Source organism: Heterocephalus glaber, unplaced genomic scaffold, assembly GCF_053883595.1.
Source record: "Heterocephalus glaber isolate CG9 unplaced genomic scaffold, H.glaber_assembly_v1.0 deba00001428, whole genome shotgun sequence".
Taxonomy (NCBI): Eukaryota; Metazoa; Chordata; class Mammalia; order Rodentia; family Bathyergidae; genus Heterocephalus; species Heterocephalus glaber.
In genome coordinates, this window is record NW_028258293.1 from 9,540,429 (window position 1) to 9,566,504 (window position 26,076).

A 26,076-nucleotide genomic window follows, 5' to 3' on the forward strand; every position below is an offset into this window, starting at 1 on the left:
CTGCTCCAAACCCTTTGAGCTCCTCTTGGGGAAAACTCAAGGCTTCCAGAAGAATTTATTGTTGTTCTAGCCAACACCTGGATACAGGGCCTGTCTTTCATTTTCCACATTGGAGTAGGAGTCTAATGTCACTTAAACTTGGGGTTGGGGGGGATTTCACAGGGACCAAACCCCTATTCTTCCAGCTGTCTGTAAATTCTACTTCTCTCCTGTGTTCAAATCCCTGCCATTCCCTCTTGTTACTCTCTCACTGTTTCTTTCACCATCTGGTCACTTCTGCATAAACTAAAGTGGAGTTTTCTTTATGTCATGGCTTCTTTGTGTCCTTATTGCTTAGTTTATTACTAGTTAAAATCTGTTCTTATCACTCTAGTGTCCAGATTTGTTTATTGTTAATACTACTTTATCTTTATCTTTAATACTGCGGGTATCTTTAACATCACTCCGGTTTCTAGAAAATAAATAAAAGACATTCTTGGCATTCACACAAAGTTCTTCAGGGTAAGTTGTGGAGAGGGGCCACTGTCCTCATTATTAATAAAAATCATTGCTCTGAGAGTCCCTTTATTAATTCATTTATCAACATATATATAGTGAGCACATCTGATATGCCAGACTGTAGCAACAGCAAATAAAACGGAAAAACATCCTGCCCTTTGGAGATTAATTTTTAAGAAGAAGAGGTGAATGAGAGATAATTCCTTTAATGTATCTTCCTCCAGCACCTGCCGATGGTTTGGTATCCAGTTCATGCCTTGTACTTATATTGAGTTAGGGTCAATTCATCTTCACGAAGCAGAGGTTTCTCTTTTCACTATTCCAACAATAGTTTACTAAGCAGTCCTTCACTATATTTTTCAGAGTTTTCATAGTCCTCGTAAAAACATGACCTTATTCTGAAATAACTTACAATGTTAGCATCACCTTCACTTGACCTATAACTAAGCTGAGGATCCTTTAACGGCCTTGGCTCATAAGCATTTCTACCCACATGGGAGAAAAGAGTGACGCTCACTTCTGAGAATCCTATACGTATGGAAGGGGAATACCCTAAATATAAAACATATTTGATGTTTCATTTGTTCATATTATTAAAAATTTTGTCTTCTAGTCTATAATTCAGTTGGGAACGCTTTAATGGATATCATTTTCCCCTCAAATCATTGAGTAGAGCAAGATTCCTCTCCTAGTCATGCATACCTGTGCAGGCAGCAGCGTATTTTCAGCAATACTTATATGTTGCCTCATATAAGAAGTATTAGGATGAACAAAAAACCGGGTAAAAAATTTGCCTGTGGCTGGCCATATAGCTAGTAAGTTTCTGGGTCAGGACCCGAATGTAAGTGTTCTGCCCTCAGGTTTGTCCCATCTCATTACACAATGGTCAGCTCCCAGCTCTGTAGGAATCAATACAGGGATACTGTGTAAAGGCCTAATGTGAATCTCCAACACTCCAGCCAATACACAAATGCTGCAAAGACTGGCTGATACTGAGCATCTGGAAAGGGTCTGATTAAACGATGACGTCAAGGACCTATCAAAAACACTGTAGTAAACTGGATCAGTAGAATTTTCATCTTTGTCTCATAAGGCCACTTGTTCACGCTGCTCCAGTTTTATTGCCATTGCAATTAGTGTCTTCCCTGCCTCCTTTTCTCTAAAGAGAAGCTAGATTAATATTCTGATCATACACTCATTATATTAGGAATGTTTTAAGCAAAAAATATGACCCACTTTGAATTGTCTGACAGCATAAATCTAGGAATTAATAAGAAACTTGTATGTCAATCCATATCTTACTCATATGTATCCTGAGAAACTTTTAATAAGTCATTCTTGCAAGTTGAGAAATGGTTATTCAGTGCATGTCAACAGGGAAACTGCACCACTCTGCTCCTCAGTTTCTCTGTAAATAAAATGGAAAAATCAGCTGGGCATGGTGGCACATGCTTATAATCCTAGCACTCAGGAGGCTGAGGCAGGAGCCTCTCCATGAGTTTGAGGCCAGCCTGGACTACATAGTGAATTCAAGGCCAGTCTGAACTACACAGTGAGAATCTGTCTCAAAAAAACAAAAAATAAAAAAGGAAAAATCATACAAAACTTAAATGACTGCTGTGAGAATTCTAGAACAAAATCTGACACGTAGTAGCTGCTTGATAATGACTGTGTTCAATATCTGGCTAATTCTGTGGGCTTCACAATTTTCAGAAGAAAGACAACCCAAGCACAAGCAAAAGCAACAGCCCAACTGCCCAGGCGCAAAAAGTCACGCTGACTCATGGCAGAGGAGCTGAGAGTTTCTAGAAAGTACTGCTATATTGGTACAGCTATATTTTCTATTAAAATAACCACTTCTATAAAAAGGTATCAAATTTTCACACAAAATAAATACATCCACAATACCAAGAAACACATATCATAAAATAATAGGACTCAAAAAAGTCATAAAAATAGGACTCAAAACCGTCACCTCCTCAGCTTAGCACATGATACCCTTCATAATATGGCCTCCACATCTATTTCCAGGCTTTTACAATCATTCCCATCTATACCACACCCATATATCAGGTGCTTTGTCTACACTGGAAATCTTACCATTATTCATTACTTCAATTAGATCCCCTTTATAACTCGGCCTCCAATCAGACTGCCATCACCGCCTGGAATATTTCCCTAAACATATATTTTGGTTGGAAACATTTCTTCTGATCCTCTGAGTGTTTCAGTGAAAATATACTTTCTGTAAAAGAGACCCATATACACTGTCATCCCAAATGCCCCCGTCCCAAGAGGAAATAATTGCTTATCCAGAGCCTCTGCTCTGTATTTCTTATGTATCGAGCTGGCCCACACCCTAGGCTCCCCAGTCCCTGCCCGCCTCCTTCTCCTCGCTCCAGCCTGGAAGGGGTGTATCTTACTTCTTTCTCTATCCCAAAGACTTAACACAGGGGTTCACGCAGTCCTGACTCAATAAACGCTCCCTGAATATGTAAACCGCAGTGCTTTATTTGATCTGAAAACTACTGTTTAAGATGTTCTGCACACAAACCCACAGGTAACTATCTCGCGGCAGCATGAGTAACCTCAGACTCAAACAAGCAGTTCAATATTCATCTCAAAGAAGCTGCAGATGCTCATCTCTGAACTGTGGCCCAGGCATGATCTTTGACTGTAACACATTCAAGCCCGAAATGTCTATAATGAGACAATTGCTCACACTGAGCTTCAAGAGCCAGGAAACCAAGGACTACGTGGAACTCAACACTGAGGAGTGCTCAGAAAGGGAGAAAAGAAGGCAGGCGAAGCAGGTGAATCTCCCCTGAGACTGAATTATAAATTCCAAGGCAGAAACACTGAGAAGTTAAATCAGAATGGTGACTGGAAATATCGAGGCTGAATTCTGGTGCTTTTTGTCATGGTTCTTACATTACTAAACATCAGCATCATTTGAACACAACATGAGCAAAAATAAAACAAAGTGAAACAAAACAAAACCAAACACAGCTGTACTTCGCCCAAAAGACACAGGTGCATACGCACAGACACAATCATCCCCATAGCTCAGAGGGCTCAGTCTTCTGAAGGCTTTCAAGTCTCAAGTTTTCAGACCTGAGGGGGCCCCAGAGTTAGTCAAAGGAGGCTCCTTTCTCCAGGGTTGAGGCTTCAGTAGATCTGAAGTAGAATGGAAAATCTGCATTTCTAACATGTTTTCAACTGAGAGGGAGTCCGTCAGTCCTGGATTGAGAGTCATCCTTCCCGTACACTTACCACACATGAAACACTATGTTCAGTCAGTAAAATGAGTTTAAGAAACTATTTCTTAGGTATGTCCCTGCTCATCGTGGGGTCACTCAGTAGAGACAGCCAGCTATTCAGGAGGAAAACTACAACGAAGTCATTTAAAACATACAAAGAAAAATTTTCATGATATAAACTTAAAATCTTATGTAGAAATCCGAAGTGTGTCTACTGTTAGGCGTTTTCTAAAATGGCACATTTGCAGGGAGAAGGAGGCCCCAAAGAGGAACATAACCATAACCACCCTGCAAAGCACATTTTGGGAAAAAAAATACCGTCTGTTTCTCATATGACTCCGCTCCTGCCTCAGACTCTCTTCCTTTTCTGGGGACTCGCACTGGGCGAATTCATGCAATACAACATAGTCACCAGAGCCTCGGAAATTCGGAACACACCTTACCGTTTAGGTCCCCGGACTCAGAAACTGCACTTGGCTTTTAGAGACTACTTCCTAGTCGCTCCGGTCCCAGACACCACACGATGAAGGCTCAGGGTACTACGGGAGAGCGGAGCGCAACTTTTTCAAAGTCATATTTTCAAGACTGAGATTAGCTTGATAATATGGAAGGGAGAGAAAATATCCATGCCAAGAAATGTCTGTCAAAAATACTATGGCCGGGCTGGGGATTTAGCTCAGTGGTGCTGGCGCCTGCCTCATAAGCACAAGGCACCAAAAAAATAAATTCGATCCCAGGTACCAAAAAAATAAATAAATACTATGACTAAGACCATTTATCTTAGGAACAAATCCGCTACTCGTTCAATAAGTAAAAAGAATACCAGTCAACTGGGTTGAGAGATTTACATTTTAATGACCACGTTAAAAAAGAAAATAATAGACAAATAGATACAGACTGAAATGTTTTCCTTACGAGAGTAAACATTCTGATATTTAATGAGCAAATAATGTACTCAATAAAAGTTTGTGACAAAAATACAAAAGAAACCTCTTCAGAAGCAGATCCTCATGCGATGACACTGAGTGAGTAAGGATTCAGTCCCTAGAGTGGGTTATTTTTATTCCTGACTTCTCAATTAGTGCATTCTGCATTGTGCCAAATCCACAAGATGCTGAGGAGAGAAGAGGGTTCTCGGGCTAAATAAATTTGGAAACTTTAGAATGCATAGTAAGTGTTCAGTCTCTTTGTTCAGTAAATAAATTGCTACCTGCTAGAGTTGCTCTAAGGAAAACTGAGTTAGGAAATATGAAGATCTTAGAAGACTGCCTAAACATGATAAACAGTGAATTATTTTTGATATTATTAGTACCTTTTTATTATTAGACTTACAAAGTATCTAAACCCTTTCATCCTTAATGTCCAAACGCCCACATGCTGTCAGTTAGCACTTTCTTCTGACCTTGCCTAACCTCTTCTTTCCTAATTACCCACATGTTTTATAGTGTGGAGCATATAACTTACAACTAATTATAAACTACATCAGAGGGCTTTTAGTTGCTTCATGTATGTTGAATTTTGCTTTCAACTTAGTGTTTTAAAATCTCTAAGTGATGAATTCTTTCTTATTCCCACACAGCATCTAACTTTATGCTAAAAGCACCATAGGCTATTTTTATACCTATAATATTTATATCGACACTGCAGCACTTGGAAGTGTATTTAAAAGTAGCTTTCTAATTTTTCTCCTATTTATGTTGTATGTGCACTCTGTCCCTGAAGTGGAACTGAGACCCCCGGCTCCCCATTCACTGTGTTGTGCTTCAAGGTGGGGTCCCAAGTTGTTTGTTCTTCTCCTAGTATAGTCACAGCTGCCGTTATGAAGGTGTTTAAGGCGGGGAAAAGCTGTCACTGAGAATATCCTAAACATGATTGAAGGTGGCTTGCAAGGTGGTCGCCATTGCCAATTTGAGGTCCTATGAGAATAACCTCCACAAATGTCCAGTTTTAATCTTGAGGTTCAGTTGGAAAACAACATACAGGCCTTCTCTGTCAGCCCAGGTAGATGGAAGGAAACGGATAAAACTTGGATTCAATGCCCTCTGTTCCAGGGTCACACTGCGAAGTATTCATCCCAGAAATGAGGAGGCACACCTGCTTCCCAAAGGCCTCCAGAACATCTGCTATCCACCCTCCATGCTGCACAGGCCCAGGTTTGCAGAGAGGTGGCTGGACTTGAAGGACAGCAGGTGACCTTCTGGAGGCTATGATGGGACCCAATCCCCTCCTAACTTATCAGCTGCAATTGTGTGCAGATGACTTTTCTGTGTGATCTAGATCGCTTCCATTAGATGTTTGAAAATGTTCTCAACCACTCCATTCTGTGTTCGCAGGATTGTATTCTCTTCCATATCCATTCCACACCCAGGTGGTCTCTCTCTCTCCATCTGAACCTATTAATGATATTTGGCAGTGATGTGCCATATCACTTAAGTCCTCTCACTCACAAAGTTATGTTTCCATACTTTTCACACTGCCTCTGGTTAGATGTAACTCCATGCCCTGGTGCCATCTGGCTTTGGAAATCCCTCCAATGTCAGAGAATTTATTATTTACTGCAAACCAAATAGAAAGCTCTTTGGCAACAAAGATAACTCAGGAAACCAACGAGAGCCCCCTATATATAATCAAGAAAGGTGAGGGGCATTGTGGATGAGACGAAGGAAAAACAAGAGATTTTCTGTCTTGAGGATTTTGTATGCCACTTCCTTTGAAATTAGAATAATAGGTATAAATTTTGACCTGGCTGCTGTGATATTCATAAACATTTTTGTTTCGTCTCCTGGTTAAAATATTTATTTATATATCCTTATTTTTAAAATCATTTTATTTTAATAATTCAATTGCATATACACATTTCATATATGTACTTTTAAGATACAAGGGATTGATAGATGGATGAAAAACTAAACATTAGCTCAAATTCTATCTACCTCCGTTTCTTACTCTCTAGCCTCTGCATATCCCTTCTTTTTTCTTCTCTGGATCCACATCACCAGACACCCTGAGAAGGAGATGCTATCACTGGACATCTCGTGGTATTATTATCAAGGCTGAGGTGCTGTCAGATTAACTGCCACAAACCTATCACCTTGCCATCCTGCCTGTTACCTGGTGATGTGGCCCCCAAATGCAATCCTTACCTGGAGTATGCAAAATGAGTCCCAGGGCTCATAGTTAATTCACACCATCACGACCATCCATCTGGACCACATTCATTTCTCTCATTCTCTCTTGGCCTTTCTCCTTGGCCTCCAGTTGCTCTGTTAAATGTCTACTCCACCTCTGGATTTAACCCTCCAAGAAGTGTAACAGTGGTAATATATTAAGTAGAAGCTTCGGCATTAAACACAGCTGGATTGTGTCATGTGGTGCCAATGATGGCTATGGGAATAGAGTTAATTTATGCTAATGCTTGGGCCCTTATCTTCCCGTGTTTGAAATGGCGATGGTAAGAAGATTGTCCTCCTATACTGCTTATGAAACTAAGTGAGATATCACATGAAAGTTCCTGGTGTGCCTGGTACAGTGTACTGGTGTCAAGTTCATGATAAAGACTAATACTTACTATACATTTAAAATATAAGCATTAAATTTTTCTTCTTATGTGAACTTAATTAATCCTCACTATTACTCCACAGAAAACTACAAAGTTGGCACTCATATAAATTGCTCAAAGCAGCACCCAGCAAAAAGTAAGCTCTCAACAAATGCTGGCTCTTATTAGCATTAGTCTTACTCTCTTCATTTGGAAGGTGATGGAATGGAGGTAGGGGAAGATTAAGTGTTAACAATTTTCATCTGGTACTTGCCAGGATAATTGTAGATGAGAATATTTTTATCACAATATAAATTCCACTGCAAGACTTATTTTACTCATTGTACATTATGAAAAGTAAGAGAGGTTAAATATCTTGCCAAGTGCTGCTCAGCTAGAAAGTAGCAGAGATGAAACGTGAATCCAGGCTTCTTTGTACTTAAAGCTCTCCATTATATCACACTGGTACTGTTTGCTCCAGGAAGCATCCAACATCTACAGGTTCTGCTCCTTCTATCTCCACTCCCGTGAGAACTTAGTCGTGGTCACTAAGAACAGAAGCAAAAATCTCAGGCCATTTTAATTACCCTGACTTAGAATCTCATTCAAATTTAAATCTTCCTCCCAAGAGATTCCAGTGGAACCTTCCCTAGCTGTTTTATTGTTCTTGCATCGTTACCCTGCCTGTTGACAACAGCTAACGATAATTAACACTTTACTATTAATAAATGTTCATGGTAAAGAGCAACATGTTACTTGTCCTTACATGGGATACTGGTTGCAGCAGCTGTCCTGACACCTCTGTGTAGTCATAGCGACCAGAAGACCACATCAGCACCTGGGAAGCGGCCTCACCCAAATACGTTCTGTGACGGGGGCAACCATGAGAAGCTGAGGAATGCCACAACCTTTTAGAATAGCTCTGGGTCTTCAGGTGCTGTATCTCGGTCAGCACGGTGAGTTTTATTGGGATGTGAAAATTTTATGTGATGATAAAATTAGTGGGTGACTACTATGATGGCATAAATCTACAAAATATATCAAAAGACCTCTATTTTACTGTAAGGATAAAGAAATAATTTGGAACACAAATGTGATCCTGTTAATTCTGTATAAGAGTTACACATAAATAGCTCTGGGGACACATAAGAAAGAGGGTAGTTTTTAAAATAATAATATTTGTTATAAGAGAAGATGTAGGCCAGAGGTGCTGCACATTGGTTGAATATTCTTTCTAGTCACTTGCAGACTTTACAAAAGATCATAGTTTAGGTCCAACACCAAAGAAACTAATTCTGAATCTCTCGGGTATTAATGTCTCATCGTAGGTCTTTATTTTTTAAAAAAGCTACCTGGGATCCACTGTAAAAGACTTTGAGCATCACTGGTTTAGGGAATGGCATTCCATCAGGATTTTGACAAGAGAAAATGGGAAAAGGAAAAGCATACAGTACGGAAAGGGGATAGGAGCAGGAGAGCACTGGGGTTGGGAAGAGCAGAAGAAAGAGCAGCTCGCATATCTACAGGAAGTATGAGAGGGACTGGGAAGATAAAGATTCATATGCAGAACCAAAATCATGGCTACAGAAAGACCTAGGTGGAAGTCTGAATATGATTTTTAAAACCTGTGAAGTAATGTTCTTTACCTATGCCATTGCTAGTTATGTTAATTTTCCCCATTTCTAAATAGTCCAGATCACTATGCCTAGATAAAAAAGCAATAGTTCACAACTTCCACATTAAAACTGAGTATTACTGACTTCTACTACTACAGTATCAAAACACAAAGTTTAACAATAGATCACTTTCATACCTTCTTCTGCAAGTACTAATTTGCAAATTTTAGCCTTATCAAGCTACACAAGCAAATGAGATGGGAAGGAGGGGTAAAAGGAAAGAAAGAGATAAACTTCTCAAGAATAGTGATCCTGTTTGCTATTCTAATACCCAGAATAAGTCATTCCTTTAACCATATAACCTATCATGTATGACTGAACTATATGGTCAATACGTAAATCTTAAAAAATTACTACAGTGAAAGACACAGTACTATTAATCCCCTGCCAAATACTTCCTCTTGCTTCAAATACTCTTGGAACACTGTTCTTGAAGTTTTGGAAGTCTTTTTTTGTGTTTGTTGTTAAGAGGTGTGATAGAAATATGATGCCATGCAAAGGAAAGGGAGGTTGTAAACACATGATGGTGATGATGGTGTGTTCTCATCTGCCTTACTCACTGGGTCTGGCCAACTGCAGGTTCTGGCTCTTCCCAAAGTCATAACAACCATGGAAGGTAAATGGCTTGAAATGATTCAGGACAATGCAATAGCCAAGACAGAGTAATCAAAGACACTCGGGAAAGAGAACTTCCAGAGCTGCTCCAGAAAGTGGCAAAACAATAGGGTAAGTTCGTTTAGAGTCGGGGCGTATGTTTGGGAGGTGACTGTCAATGTATCCTTTAGTGTAATAATTTTAAAAATTTAAACATTCACCATATTTTTCAATCACACCTTGTATTTTAGGAGAGAAGGACCAATCATAAACAGTTTTGCTCATAAAATAATAAATCTTGCAAAAGCCCCATTCTTTATGCCATCGGTAATGCTGCACATGTACTGTTACTGATGAATTGCGTGGAGCAGGTCCTATTACCCTCATCTGAGCCAAAATGGCAAGGAATGACACAAGGCTTTCTTCTAAAAGTCTGGACTGCCACATATTTATATTATAACACTACTGCCTGGTGAATACATGCTGCAATACATGCTGCAAAACCACTTTCTAAAAGATTGTTTTAGATGTTGCTGTTTCTTTTAAATGTAAGCATTAGTGGCCGATGCCATCTAGGGCTTATTTTGATGTGCTAATTTTCAGTGCCACTAAGCTATGTTAGTTAGTATGATTCAGAATATTTCAGCTCATAAATCCCTCAAGAGAAAATACCTTAACTTGTTCATAATAACATTCCCAGAAGTCCTCATAAGTGTTGGTATGACATTTGTTCTCAATAATATAGTTGGTTGGTTTTGTGATATGTGATGCCTTATGTTAAGTTAAACCAAATAGAGAATAAATCTGATCTCTATGGTTTTGAATGTCTGTTCCTTCAATCATCTCACATAGGTCATGCAATGTCTATTATTCATCTGTATTACTCTAAAGGCTAGAGCTGCAGTGCTGAGAAACGGACAAGGTCTTTGCCCTCAAAAAAACTTGTATGCTTGTGGCAAGAGAAAATGACATGTGTGTTCATGTACAATATATTTGAGAACTGAAAAATGCTACAATATATAGAAACACTATATTTTAATGAAGTGCCAGGGGAAGATAAAATAGTGAGAGAGGACCTCCCTGAAGAAGTAATATTTGATATGTGACCTAAATAATAAGATGTGCAAACCACAAGACAGATGTTGAAGGTTTTAGGAAGAGCAGCAAAAGCAAAGGCCCTGAACTTGGAACCAGAGAGGCGCTCCTTGTCATGTTCAAGGCATGAAAAGAATCAAAAGGATAATATCTAGGAGATGAATCCAAAAAGTCAGTGGAGACAATGCACATAAAGCTTGAAGGCCGTGTGAAATGAGAAAGTTTATTTACATTCAACAGGATGGTATCGGACAGTCACAGAGTGAAAGCAGCCTGGTGAAATCTACACACCATTTGTTCAGGAAGTGCTCTGACCCAGCAGAGTGCTCTCCATGACCAAGGAAACACAACATGAGGATCAGATTTCTGTATTTTTTTAATGCAAGGAATTCCAATGAACTATTATGCAAATTTAAAATGCCTCTAATAAAAACAATTCTTTTCCCTTGCTAAGCTGTCCAGGTTGCTGAGATTTTTCTGTGCTGAGTAGGGATCAATTCATGGACAAAGCAGGCTCAGAAAGCGCGTGCACACACACACACACACACACACACACACACACCATGATGCCACTCGGCTGGCAGAGAAACCAGCACCGGGACAGGTGCTTGGCAGAGGCACTGCAGCATCTGGCCTCCTAGCTGTGCTGGTTCTGAGAACAATGGGCACTGGTGACAATCATGTCAGGACAACACGTGCCCCTGGGCGGTCTCCCCTGAGCTACGCTGGAGACCTAATCTTCTCAAACCAGGTGTGGGCTCTGAGCAACGTGCCATCATTTCTAAGTCCGGGCTTCTTTACCCGTCGACAGGATGTGATTGCATTTTCTTGTTCACTAAATATCAACCACCGAATACTCTCATTGGCAGTACAGAGGAAAAAGTACATTTCCGGCTCAAAGTCTAGTCAGAGAGCAACGAAACTGTGTGATACTACAGTAAGTGGAGCTATTGAAACTTACACCAGGCTCAGAGGCCTAGAGTTGGCAGAACAGAGAGCGATTCTTCTATGAAGACATAAAGCAAACCCCATGTCCTACCAGCCGGGGCAGAGGATATGCAAAGTCCCTGAAGGTGAAATGATAGGTCCAGGGAGCTGATCTCTAAGGTGCTTTATGCACTTAAAATCTAAGGCTCTCCTTTCTTGATGTCAAATATAATTGATAAAAATTAAAACTTTATTTTGGCCTTCAGAGTTAATGTCATATATTATATTCTCTCTATCTGCACAGCCATTCGATCTAGTACTATTCATCTGCATCTGTTCCTAACTGGCAGCACAGGCACAGATACACCTATATAAAGAAAGTATCTGAAGACCCCCTCATAGATGCAAATGTCTCCAGGAAGTTGTGAATCATTACTTTAACACCGAAAAGAAATAGGGACAGAGTAGGGGAAGTACGCTGAATATGCATGGATATCGAAGATAAGAGCAAACAATCAGTGAATATTTTACAGCTATTAATTCAATTAATTATCACAATGCTCAGATTAATTCTATATAAAGATTATTTCTATTTACAAATTACACAGAAGAAGTACAAACTAGGTAAGGATGTCCCCAAGGTAAGCTACTTAGAAGAAGTGCACAAGCTGGAATTTGACTCCAGAAGTCTGGTCCCAGGCCATCTGCTTCTGCTTGTAACACTGCACACCACACAACAGTAGTGAAGACCGTGGTGGACAAGTCATGCTATGTGGTTCCTGCTCTCTACTCTAGAAAACCACTGGTGGAAATGTTGGAAAAACATAGGCTCTCAGTAGCATCCTTAGAGTAAAAAGATGCACAATGAGCACAGAAAAGAAATTTTCAAAATCAAATCCCCACGTTGTAATCCAGCACCAGGACCCTTCTGCCCCCAGGGTCAGGGTGCTCCCCCTCTGGATGTGTCCAGCATTTGGAATTCAATTCAGTCCAGATGACAGGAAAGAATCGGACCAGCTAAGGTTCCCATGGAAACAGTGATGCTTTTGATCAGTTGTTTGCATTTCATCTAAGTTGTAAGGTCTTGGAATGCGAAGAACCCCATCTGATACCCACCCCATGTTCAGCTTTTAATAGAGCCACAGGCAGAACTGGAATCAGCACTGACTGTGCAGGAGACAATGGCAGCGCCAATGGTAACAATAACAAGGTTAACGCAAGCGCATCATGATTGTAACCCATAGCGTATGATTTTTAAACATAGAGCAGCCCACTTAATCCTAACAATACATGTGTATGGTTGTCCCCATTTTTATATGCACACAGACAAAGGATCTAAGAATACAAGGACTTGTAAAGTACAAGAGCTGGGATTTAAGCTGAACTTTCTTCCCAATTCTTCATCGTGCACTGTTTCCTCTTTCCACAGCTGCCTCTCACACTGTCAGAGATGACAGTGAGTCGCCATGGTTTTCACAGAAAGAACTAGCCACCCATAGCACATAGGTTTTGTTCCTCTGACTGCTCCAGTTTCTGTACAAAAGTTCTAACACTCCCCACAACGTAATCCCTGACCTCATCTCTAAACTGTAGAGAGAACTTGGAGAAAATCTGAGTATTAATGAATTTAACCAGTGAATGATCATATTTTAACAAGCACAGCCGGACAGACCAAGAAAGGATGCCGGTCCTGCGAAGGCCCAGGGTGACAGAGGGTGTGGCCGAAAGCTGCTTACCAATACAGGACTCCCCGGAATGTGAATAGGACCCATCGTCATGGAAACCGCTTCTGCACTCACAGTGGTACCACCCTGGCAGGTTAACGCAGCGGGAATGGCTGTGGCACTCAACGATGCCCTCTGTACATTCATCAATATCTGCCTCAGAGAAAAACACAAGCCCAACGGGACATTAATGTCTTTTGACACTAACCTTTATGTGAACACCCAAAACGTGGTCATGCCAACATATCAATTGAAATAGTTAACTAAAATGAGTTCCAAGAAGAGTGGAATGCCAGTTTCCCTCCAAGTCCAAACAATTGGGAAGCTTCATTCACTGATGTTTTCTCACATACTGGACAATGAATGGGAGAGATGAGGGCTAGGAAGACACTCCTACCTGCCAATTTGTGTTGCCACCACAATAAGCAATAGCCAAGCTGAAGACACTAGGCACTGCTTTCCAATCAGGTGTGTGTGATTTTCCTTGGATTCAGTGTTTCAAAATTAGTAATTTTAGATATTACTTTGTGTTCTTCAAAGATACTTATGAACAAATAGTTCAGGAAACTGGGTTAGGTAGTGTTTTACTGATTTTACTAAATTGCAGTTTCAGATTGCAAAGCTTTCAAAGAAGAATGATAATATCCACTGTTTTGCAAATTTATTTGACTGGTGAGTCTTTTTTTTTTTTTCTTAGAATACCTTTACTATTTCACAAAGCTAGTATCCTGGGGAACACAGTTTGGGAACTACTCTTCTAATTCATTTAAAACTGCTGATTAAAGATGCTAGTCCATCAAAATTCCTCATTTTTACTAACTCCTAATGAAAGAAAGGCCTTTAGTTCAGTTCTCTATGATCTGGTTCTTTTTAAACTTTTCATTAGTCTATGTTCATGGTACACAATTCTTATAGTCATCATGTAGAGTTGGTAGATATCTGGTTCTTTAGGATCAACGAATACCTGGAGGTGCAGATTTTTCCAGCCTAAACTCTTGCTTCTGGGGAGAATTTGGTTGACTCCATTGCAGAAAGAAGAGCTGCTGTTTCTTATACCAGAAATTTTTATTGATTTCTTCATGAAATTATTTCTTAGACTACAGCCAGTGCTAGCTGGACATCTTCTACTATTTCTCATGGAAATACCTGAACTATTGACTAAACGAGCTGAAAATTAATTTACATTGGGCTATAACATATACTGAATCAGATACTCGGTATCTTTCAGCAGGTCTGTATTACAGGCATCTCCTCAGAGGCAATGCACTGACGGCATTCTGTTGCCTGAGTTACTGATCTCATTCCTGAGTTATGTAATGAGTGAGTACGTGGATTCAGCCGAAACCTGACGCTCTCAAAGCCAGGTAGACCGGGAAAAGGCACAGCTGCTTGTGCTGTGCAACCCCAGCTTTTCCTTTCAGCATCAGTTGTCACCTTGCTCCTTCACTGCGTTCAGTCCTTTCCCACAGGACATCCCACAGGCCTCTAACTCTCATCAGTTCTCAGGACCCAGATCATCTAGGGCACCTTCATATACTGCAGTCAGCTTGTGTGTGTATTTATTATAAATCCCCAGAAAATGAATCCCCTATAATTACATATACTGCCATTTCTCGACTTTACAGGTATAGATTATGTGAGATGTATCTCGGATCACGAGAAATACCAAAGACTTAAGGGAGATGTAACGGGGGCTGTGGCTCACAGAGAGAAAGCTTTACCCTCCCTTACAGAACCAGCTCAGTGCTTTCCAAATGCAAAGCAACAAGATACACAACCAGAAGACTGATTTTCATATCAGTTTGAAAATCGAAAGAAGACTGATTTTCTCTATGTGAGGTTGAAAGATAACTCTCGGTAACAGAGCAGCAACAAATTCTACCTGTGGCATTAAAAAGCTGTCAGAAAAGTGATACCCACAGATTCCATCACCTTTACGTTGCCAACAATACTTTAGATAACATTGTAGCCATAGTTAGTATTTGGAAAACCAGGAGATACAAAATCAAAAGCATCTCAAATAACCAAAGCAATCATACCTGGCTTGACAAGGACAAGGGAAGTTTATACATGTTCCCCTTTCATTCTCAAAACCAACTTAATTGGGAGGATAAATTACTTGTTCATCTTATACATAAATTCTCTGCCCTAAATTCAATGAGAAGTTTCTAGGATATACAGGCATGACCAATGATGTGCAAATAGTTCTCAATTCAGAGATATTTCTTTTAAAAAATACTGATACTAAGAAGAATTTCCATGATCCCTGTTGCACAGGGGTCTCTCACAGCCAGTGCAGACAGCCAGGTGGCTATGTGTCTACAACCTCCCCAGAAACACTACAGAACCCCCAAGGTGCACTGGAAATGAGGAAAGGAGTGAATATGTCCCTTGTCTGGGACCTGCACCTCCCAGAGCAGATTCCAGGGACTCACTGGGAGTAAGCAGGATTCATCACACACTGGCACCTGGTAATAAGGCTATGCATTTCTGTTCTCAGTGCCAGGTCTACGCTAAAGGCAGAAAATTCATTTTAAACCAACCATACTGCACATAAACCATACTGCACATGCGGGGCCTTCCCATGTTCACCCTCTTCATAAAACTGGCTGTTTCTTCTATGTAGTTGTAACAGTATTAACTGCAACTACCACACATCCAAATATAGAAAATACCTGGAGGCTTTTCAGCAACACATTGGAGACTTTGCAAATTATAAATGATGATTTCTCTCCATGCTGGATTGTGGCTGCCTTTGTCCTGAGAGATTTGTTTCTCCCAGTCAGCACTTGCTACTGGCAAACAAACAAGACAGATGCTGTGGGAACAGGGTTCTTGTTGAGTTCACCAAAGAACCTGGCTCTCTTGCCCAAGGAGCTCTGATCAATCACAAAGCCTGGCTGCACCTCCCAGTGTGTCAGCTGTCCCAAAGGAAACAGACAAGCAAAAATTTATTTTTTCTGTTAATAGAAAGTCCTAGGATTTTATAAATCTCAGTGTAATCCAGCAGAGACCTGCAAATGCAACAGAGGAAACAAAAGATACTGGGGATTCTTGAGAGTAGAACCCATAGTATTCATCTTGGTGACCAAGTATCAGCCACACAAAAGCTAACATTATTGCTTGAGTTACACAGCTGAACTTGGATTCAAAACTAGCTAAGCCTGAGCCTGCAATGGTCACTAAACTATCATGTTACTTCCTGATGAATCAAGAAAGGGTGATTTATATAATGCCGTTTATTCAACTCTCCAAGTCTTTTTTTTTTTTTCTGTAAGTTGTAACTGATAAGGATTAAGAGACAATTTCTAAATCTTTTAAGGTGCTCATTGGGATTCTGAGGCAATTGTAATATTCTAGAGCATTCAGTAAAGGCATCTATGAATACATACATATACCCCCTAAAAACTTAAATTCTCCCTCCATAAAAAGTCATATGAATATAAGTGGGATTAGCAACATACATTGCTACAAATATACTAAAATCATGATTTTTGTATGACATTTGCTGAATGCTAGGACTGTAATGAGCACAGCATTTGTAGACCCTGCAGTAGAAATGAGCTCTCTTTTCTTCTCCCTGGATGCCCATGGGTGTGTCTTGGGCGCACTTCCATTGCAAGTAGCTGAAGCTATGCAACTGAGCTGTAGTTACGAATCAAGAAATAATGTAATTCCAGTATGGCCCATAGAAATGGCTCATAATGAGCCTCGGTGATATTTCCTTCTGCTTTTTGAAGGCCAGTGTTTGGGGAACCCTTAGAAGTCACATATTGGAAATGTTAGAGCCTCTATCTGCCTGTCTCTCTGCATGACTAAGTAGATCAGAGGCCTTCCACAGACCTGAAACTGTCACAGATGAGTTATATAAGAAATACATTTCTGTGTTATTGAGCCATTACACAGTTTGGGGCTGCTTTATTGTTACAGCCAGGATTTCCTAACTGCTGTGATAAACCCCTTTCCATATGGAGGGGAAAGACTGTATTCAGGTTAGAATTCATACAGACTCATACTTACAAAAAAAGGGCAAACAAGAAACAGTCCAGTTCCAACACAGGACTTGTTCACACTTTATGGAAGCTTTGTTTGAGAGGCAAACAACTAGGTGTTATTTAAACCCAATCTGGCTAATGAAGAAGTTAAGGAATGAAGAGGTCCTTTAAGCCTTCTAACAGTCATTCAGCTGGTGAGCAGGAGATGAAGGCTAGGATTACGTAGGCAGCTACAGGAGTGGAAGTAGTGAACTTAGAGTCAGAAGTCAGGACAAAAATGTACATCCAGACAAAGCTTTGTAGTCACATACACCTGGGTGTGGATCTTGATGCTGGAACTTCCTATATGCATGAGAATCTTATTTATCTTTCTCTGAGCTTAAGTCCCCTTGGGTTTTAAATGAGGTTAATAATACCTGACTCATAATGTTATCTTAAGGATTGAGTCAGATCAGTGTGAAGCTACTCTACAAAACCAAGAAGACGTTCATTAGGCCTCGAATATTATTGCTCTCTAATCTATAACCCCCACTGGGCCACTGAAGAGCTATGTGTCCACTCTAAGACAGTCCAAACTTAAAAGATTGTGCGATAGCACACTTAAGGCTGCTTTCTAGCCTTTATTCCCTACAAGAGGAGATACCTAGGCTCTGGGCTTATGCCTTCCTTTACTACTAACCAAGTGAGAGACTGCGAAAAGTTTTAAATGACCTCTTTATAACTTAGATCCTTCATTAGCTAAATTGCAATTTAAGTAACACATGTTTTGTTTGCCTCACAAAAGAAGCTTCAATAAGGTGTGAACAAGTTCAGTAAAGTCAATGAATCGCTACATGAAATATACAGTTACATCATTATTACTGTTTCTTCTCTGTAAGTCCTAATTAGTAACTAGTTTGGGTCCATTAAACTAAGCATTACCTGCTATTAATAATGGTATCCTGGCTTTGGTGCTGTGGTTCTGCACCTTTCTTAAATCTCTTTCCATACTGACTTTGTACAACAGATTTGGCCTCTTCCTGGTTGTGCCCTTCCAATTTTACCTCTGAAAACTATTTTGTTGTTTATCTATTCTCTAAGAAAAGATCCAAATTTTTTCAAAAAAAATCTATTAATATTTCAAAATTTTCTTCTTTCATCTGGAAGCCCCCTGACTAACATTCCAAAGTTCATCTCTAACATAAATTCAGACATCCATTTACTATTAGCTGAGATTAGCTAAGCTCAGCCTCAGCGGGGTCTTCATTTCAAGCTCATTCTGCCCAAAGTTTAACATATCATACATCAAAGTTCATTTTCTAATACAACTGCAAAATGCCTGAGGTTGGATAATTTATTAAGAAATGAGGTTTACTTAGATTACAGTTCTGGAGGGATGGAAGTATGGTGCAATTATTGGTGTGGCTTTTGGTGAGAGCCATGTGCCCTTCCATACACATTGACAGAAAGGCAGAGGGGACAGTGGACACATGTGAAAAAGAGGTCACCTGGTACAAAAACCAAAACAAAGTGCTAGGTTCAGAATAACGAACCCATTCTTTCAGGAGTGACATGAACCCATTCAAGAGAGCGGAGCCTCCAGGGCATAATAACCTGCCAAAGACAAACCTGAATCAACACGGTTCCATGGGGACCAAAGCTTAACATGAGTTTAGGTGGAGACAAGCCTTATTCATATTACAGTGCAATACATCTTTCTGTGGACCACATTCGGTCTTCCCCAACTCTCCATCTTTACTCTAACCCACCATAATCAGTAAAATAAAGCTCAAAGTTCTTATACTAGCTTACAAAGCTTCACTTGTTCTGCCCTCTCTTGTCTTCTTGAATTCACCAACCGCTCTTCCTTTTTTAACCCAGGCTAGCCAATCTGGCCTCCGAGCTATTCCTCAAGCAGACGAAGCATTCTCTAGACTTTGCCTGTGCTGTCCTTTGTGCCCAAACTGCTCTCTTGGATATCTCTAAGGTGTAATCTCTCAGCTTGCTTAGCCCTTTCCTGTTACACTGTCTCACGGACCTTTTCTGTTCCCACAATATATAAAATTATAACCACTTCTTGCTCCTCCTACTCCAAATATTTCCTATCCTGTCTTATAATATTTTTCTCATCTTACTGCCATCTAACATCCTTTATTCCTTATGTTTACATCTTTGTTTTCTTTTCCCTCTTCACTAGAACCCGAGCATGAAGACAGAACAGAACCTGGAAGTTAGCACTAATGAATATTTGCTAAGTGAGAGGGAAGGGAAGGAAGGAAGGTGCGCAGGCTATTCTTGCGCTGGCATGGTATACAGTTCTGCTTCACAATCACTGTCTATTTGTGCCACCACCGTCATGGCTCGGGTCCTCATCTGCTCCGACCTGAGTGAGTGCAGCAGTACCTGTTGGCTGGGCTTTCAGTCATGGCCCTCTCTGACCCATAGCATTACAAGCTGATCGTCTCAGAACTATTCCCTCAGATGTAATTAAAATCATACTAGCTGTTCTCACACGTGATAGCTAAACAAGCTTGAATAAATTACTTTCAAATTCAATACATTAGTTCTTTTATTTATACAATATGCAAAAGTTGAGCTAATTTAGCAATTTTCAACCAATGACTCTACGGAAGATGAGATTTCCATACAGTCACACAAGCGAAATTCTAGTTGATCAAACCCTGAATGATAATAACAAGTTTTACATTTCTATACTGTATGCCTGTTGAAATTTTACCACTATAACCACTGAACATTTTTAAAGCATTGAACAAGATCATATTTACTCCAAGCCTGAATTCTGATGATTCTGTGATTTTACATTGTATCTTTATCCTCTAGTAATTAAAAATGATCCTTTTTAAAAATTCTACTACCAGGTATTCAAAGAATAGTTATCTGACTTTCTTGATCACTGTACCTTTATCTATCAAAAATCATGAGCACAAAACATTTTAACTCTATGGAGCAGTTACCTCAAGCATGCATTTATCCCATAACCAATTTCATTTCAGGTTTCACTCCTGAGAAATATTTTTTTTTAAACCCAAATGCAGTTTCAAATTTTACCAAGAAGCTCTGTGTCCTTTCTTTCAACTCCTCTTGTGCTTACTGGTTTTATCAACCTATTTAACTCTGACACCTATTTTCTTTTAGTGTTTTCTGTTTCTTGCTATAATTTCTCTCTCCATCAAATCGAAAGAATTTTTGAACTTCCATTTATTAGTAATTTGATATGTGTCAGGCTTCTGACAAGTGCTTTATACTTGCTACTTTATTTGATCTTCAGAATGTTTTTGAGACAATGTGAATTACCCTACTTTTACAGAAAATGGAGGGATGGATTTTTTAATAATATACCCATGGTAAATCACCCAGATAATGCTAGAGTAAGGGTTTAAACCAAGGGCTATGTGACTTCCAAATTCATACCAATAACTGTTACACCGTACAGACTTATGCCCACTTGGGAGGAAGGGGGCTTCTCTTTCATTAGAACCCATGAATAATCCTCACTGAGCACATACAGCTGACATAATGCATTGTTATCCACAGGTTTCCAGGTGAAAGAACTGAGTAGAAATTTCAGCCAGTGGTGCCACAATAGAGGCAGAATTTAGAGTTTGCAGCCAGCATAGCTGCCTAGTACAATAACGATAAACTTCAGAGGAAAATTGTACAATCATAAAGTAGAAACAGTAAGATATTGCTAGACATAAATAGGAAAATATGGCTCATCTAAAGTGAATTCAAACAATAGAATGCTCTTATTCCTACTTTATAGATAAGGAAACCAAGCCAGAAAGAGTTATTTTTTTCTGATTCCAAAACTTCACTGGCTACTTTTCTTCTCAGTAAACCACATTATAACTACCAGCAAACTGCAGGCCTGATGATGACTGAGAAATAACAGAGGTTATGTTTTACTTTTTCTGCTTATGTTATTACATTTAATTCCAAGATTATGTATGCATTTCAGAATCCTTGCTGAAGATGCAAGTGAAGCAACTCTGAATGATGCTTTATCTTTCTATTTATTAATTTATTTTTTTGGTACCAGAAATCAAACTTGGGACCTTGCACTTGCAAGCCAGGCAGCAGAACAACTGAGTTAAATCCCTGGCCCCTTATCTTTCTATTTAAAAAGAGGAACACAAGTTGGCTTTTCATTTATTCTTGTAAGATGTCCCTTTAAGGACAGGCTCACATTTTTTATGAAGCGTATTCCAATAACTTGCATTATTCATAGTGGATGTATTTATGCAGATATGATAAATAAGACAGTTCACCCCACAAAAAAAACAAAGAGGCTTTAGCCACCAATGAAAAATGAAGAGTTTAAGTCAGTCCTTTTGAAAGATTTACCATATTTCTGTCACTGTGGAATTTTACCCTGAAAAAATTCCTTTTATGTTGTACAGTGCTAGACAAGCACCATTATAATGGAAAAGTTATTTTGGAAAAAAAAAAAGCCTTTATTTGTCAAATTCACAAAGTTTTGCAATTTATGTTTTTGAAAGAGAGAAAATAAAAGTGTGTTTTTTTCTCTTCTGTGAGTTTGGAAGGGAAAACTTAAGCATACACTTAACAGAAGCACCAGAGTTTAAGATTCCCAAGGAGGCACTGGCTGGGGGCAGCACTACAGCCTCCATTGCGTACCTGGGAGACAGTGGCTTTGCAGGGCTGATGCTGTGATCCAAAGGCATCCAGATCCAGAGCTGGGCTCATGAGTCCACAGGAGCATGTGGGACTCACAACTGTTGGAGCTAGGACCACGTAACAACTAACAAAATCAAATGCAAATGCACACTGCACTAGTCCTTGTTGGATAAACTTAACTACACACCTTGGGAAACACCTTAGGAATTTAGAGAAGACAGACTTCTGACAGGATGACGGAGGTGGGGAGCAACTAGAAATGAATTAGATGTCATTGCCTATGGCTGTTTGCCGAGCCCTTGTCAGTGCCTGTGGAGATACAATAGCTGCTTTCCACTGTGTGGGTTAGTCATTGTAACGCTGGTGATGGCTGAGTGACTAAGGCCCAGGTGTTTTGAAATCATTGTGCCATAGAGGAATAAAGGAATATGGTTTTTACAGGCTCCATACTCAAGGTCACAAGACTGAAGATTACAGGGTCCCAGCAGGTATCTAAATGAGTGACGTAGCCCGGGTGCTGGCAAACTAAGGAGAACACATGTTCTGCCCAAGGGAGCAGCTTATATTGTAGCTCTAGGAAATGTCACCATGCTGTGCTACAATCCTAGTAAAGACCCCTTTTTCACCAAGTTAAAAGCTATGTATGTCTTGCCATTTACTTATTCATTCATTCATTTATTCATTCACTTATAAAATACCACTTAGACCAACACTGTGAATGACATATAAACATTTTTCTATTGAATTTAAGCTCGTACTTGCACACTCTGAGGCCAATTGCCATCCTTTTACATGGGGAAAAATTGAAGACCAATGAGAAAAGTGATTTGCTTCTGGTTTCCTAGCTTGTGGGACAAACACATAATAACATACACTGTGAATCACCTCAACGGCAGTTTAAAGAGCAGCAATTTCAAGTCGCCAGATATATTTAAAAGCAATATATATATATATATATATATATATATATATATATTTCTCTTTTATAGATATAGTCATTTATCACATAATATGTGTCCAGAGATTTGCTAAAGGCTGAAATTATAAAGAAGGAGCATTTTTTTTTTTCAATGGAGTACTCTGGCACTATGTTTCAATTCCCATGGCAATGCTGAGAAGTACAACTTACTTTCTGCATTTCTCAAATTAGAAAGCTTGGGAGTATATTTTACTTCCCTAAGCCAAAAGACAATGCATGGTAGAACTGAGCTGCAAGGCCAGGTCTTTCTCTTGCCAAACGCTCTGCTCCATGACTATGAATGTTACTTCTTTTTTCCACTTTCTGTGAAATCATGAGTAACTACCCATGGCCTTTTCCATTGAGGACCTCACAACGTGCTGAGAGAGGAGACAAAGAGACAAATATGCCTCTGGGGGAAAAACACAGTGCCAGTGACACTGAGAAGCTCCCGCATTTCTGGGAAGACATCCAGAGTCTGCTGTGCAGGAAGCTACTCATTTAGCAGAGAGCTTCCATTGCTTGCCTCCCCAACCTGCAGCGAACCAAATTTCCGGAGCCAATTTGCTCCTTGTGATCTCTAGACAATGTTCCGGCTTCAGAATCAAAGTCGATCGTGGAGTAGCGAGGACAGTCTTTTTAGATGTGCAACACTGTTCCCACTGGAGTCCTGACACCAACAGGGATCCCATCGAACAGCCACAGCGTACAGACAAAATGGAACGTGTGACACACGGGCTTGGCCCTCATATCCTCGGGGTGAGTTTAGGGTGCAAATTCTTCCTGGGAACGTTATGCAAGTTAGGCTGAGGTAAGACTGCTCCTTGGGGGAAGAACCACAGATGAGCTCTTTCTCGGAACGCTTTGCCCTTTGTAGCCAAATATTCTACTTATTTAAGAAATTGGGGATGAAAAAAAAGGTTAGTGGCAGGAAATAAGTTCTTCCAAGAAGAACTGGTTACATATCACAGTGGGAATTCACTCCTTTTGGTAATGTTTCATGGGGTCCCTCTTCGTTAAGTGACATTTCTATTCACCTGTGTCTTTTCTGCTTGAGTAATTTTGATAAGCGGTTTCCCTCTGCCATTTTCCCTTAGTTTGTGCCAAAAACACTTTCAGAAAGAAGTAGAGAAGCCACAATCACAGAAGTCCATAGATTATTTGTGCCAGGGGTCATACCAAGGTCCACAGGTGAATGGGATGCAAATGGCTAAAGTATCATTAAAAGCAAAAGAGGAAAGACTGATGGTTTATTAAATGACTTGTGTCAACACAAGAGTGCCAACGAAAAGCAAGATTACCTCCCAGAGACTGCCATGCCCTTTCTTCATTGGTGTACACTCTAGGCCACTCCTATTTCGAGCTGCAGGAACCTTTTGCTAAGGATTCTGTCACCCATGCCATCACCATGGCCACGAGGACCACGCACACTACCTACTTCCTGGCTCTTTCGTAATAACATCGCAAAGGAACAGATAGGTTGAAAAATCAATCCTCAACAAAGTAGCACAGGAATGAACACTGTAAAAGGAATAGTTCCCCAAGCTCCTAAGGCAAGAAAAGAAAACTGCTCAAGTTCCCATGTCAGATCTATCCTTGGGGAGTTGGTACAGACAGACCCAGGCAGACTCCCCTCTGGCAAGGGGCAGCCCCCGTACACTGAGTGGCTTTGTTTAGCACACAGACAGTTATAGTTAAAAACTGAAGTCGAGGCCAACATTAAGAATCTGAAGATTTTGCACACAAATTCTAGGGGATTAATCTGGTCAGCCAAACAGCCACATGACAAGAACTGGCAAGGAGGGCCGAGTGGCTGCCGCCTTTGCCCGGGCCTGGGCTCTGCTAAGAGAGCAGGCCATCTGCGGCTCCCTTTTCTCACCCCTGACAGGCACACGCACCTGAGGTGGTGGCACTTGCCTTCATGTGGACAAGGGCAACCGAATTTCTAAACTTTTGCATGCAACCGGTGCACTGTCATTTTTAGCATGCAACTCCGTCATAAACAGTTATGTACACCAGAGACACAAAAGTTAAGATTAAAAATCGTAAGGCAAATATTATAATTCACAATGTAGACTGACAACGATAATTAAGATAGTATTAATTTAACACAAGTGCTTTCTATAAATGCATTTTTTGATTTGCAAAATGATGGACTATTTTTAATTTAAAAAATCTTCCTTTCGTTTTCTACTGTTTCAATGCTGACTACATGCTACTCTTCAGACAACCATTTGCAATGAAAGCCACTTAAAGATTACAGAAGTTTGATGTCCTTATACTCATGAGGAGACTAATGAAACAGAAGCTCTAAGGGGTCAATGCTCATATCTGTGTACCCAGTGCTAGGTGCACTGGAGGCTCAGCAGGTAAAGAGGCAAAATCATCATGTGGCTGCTCACCAGACTGGCTCAGACCCCGGAAGCTCATCCCAAGCTCACCCTGAACCAGGCTCTGCTCCCTGCTGGCTGTCCGCCCAGATACTGCCTACTTCAGTCTTAGTTTCTTCCTTAAAAAAATGGGGAAAATAATCACTATAACATTGCAGTATTTAAGCATAATACCTGCAAATTGATTATTCATCTCTGATTTCAGCATCTATGTTCAATAGCAGGTAATTTTTAAAATTAATTTATTGGCACATTTTAGGTATACAACATGGTGACATTCATCATTGGAAATTTGCACCTTGACATAATCTCTCTTGGTTCTTATTTTTTCCCCGTTCCCCTACGCTCCCTTCAACCTCTCCATCCCTCCCTATTTACAAAGACTTTGCTTCCATTTTTTTTCATTTTCCCATATTAATTCCATTCTCTTCTTTCCTTTCCCCTACCCCTCCCACTTCCCCTTCCCCTTTGCCCTTTTTCTTCCTATTTCATATTATCTATTATACCTTTTAGTCTTTATTTACACTTTCAGTTTCTCACAGCAGAGAAACTATTTGGTATTTACACATGTGTGTCCTATTTATTTCACTTAGGAGTATGGCCTCAATGTGCATCCATTTAGCTATAAATGTCTCTAATTTATCATTTTTTATGGCTGAGTAGTACTCCATTTTATAAAAAAAACAAACAAACCACATTTTCTTTATCCAGTCTCCAGTTGATGGGCAATTGGGTTGCTTCCAGGTTTTAGCTATCACAAACTGTGCTATAGCAGGTAATTTT

The 26,076-nt window shown here is 40.0% G+C and overlaps 1 protein-coding gene across 7 annotated transcripts in view; it reads right to left on the minus strand.

Annotated features, from left to right (window-relative positions):
* Nell1 (neural EGFL like 1) overlaps nucleotides 1–26,076 on the minus strand; it is an 813,237-nt gene that overhangs the window by 25,680 nt on the left and 761,481 nt on the right. For 5 of the 7 annotated variants that reach the window (XM_087211541.1, XM_004851560.3, XM_004851559.3 and 2 more), the window contains one exon: nucleotides 13,325–13,465. The exons of the other annotated variants lie outside the window; for them this stretch is intronic. In XM_087211541.1, coding sequence (XP_087067667.1) covers nucleotides 13,325–13,465 — 141 coding nt within the window. The remainder of the gene's footprint in view (nucleotides 1–13,324; nucleotides 13,466–26,076) is intronic. 7 annotated transcript variants of the gene reach the window in all.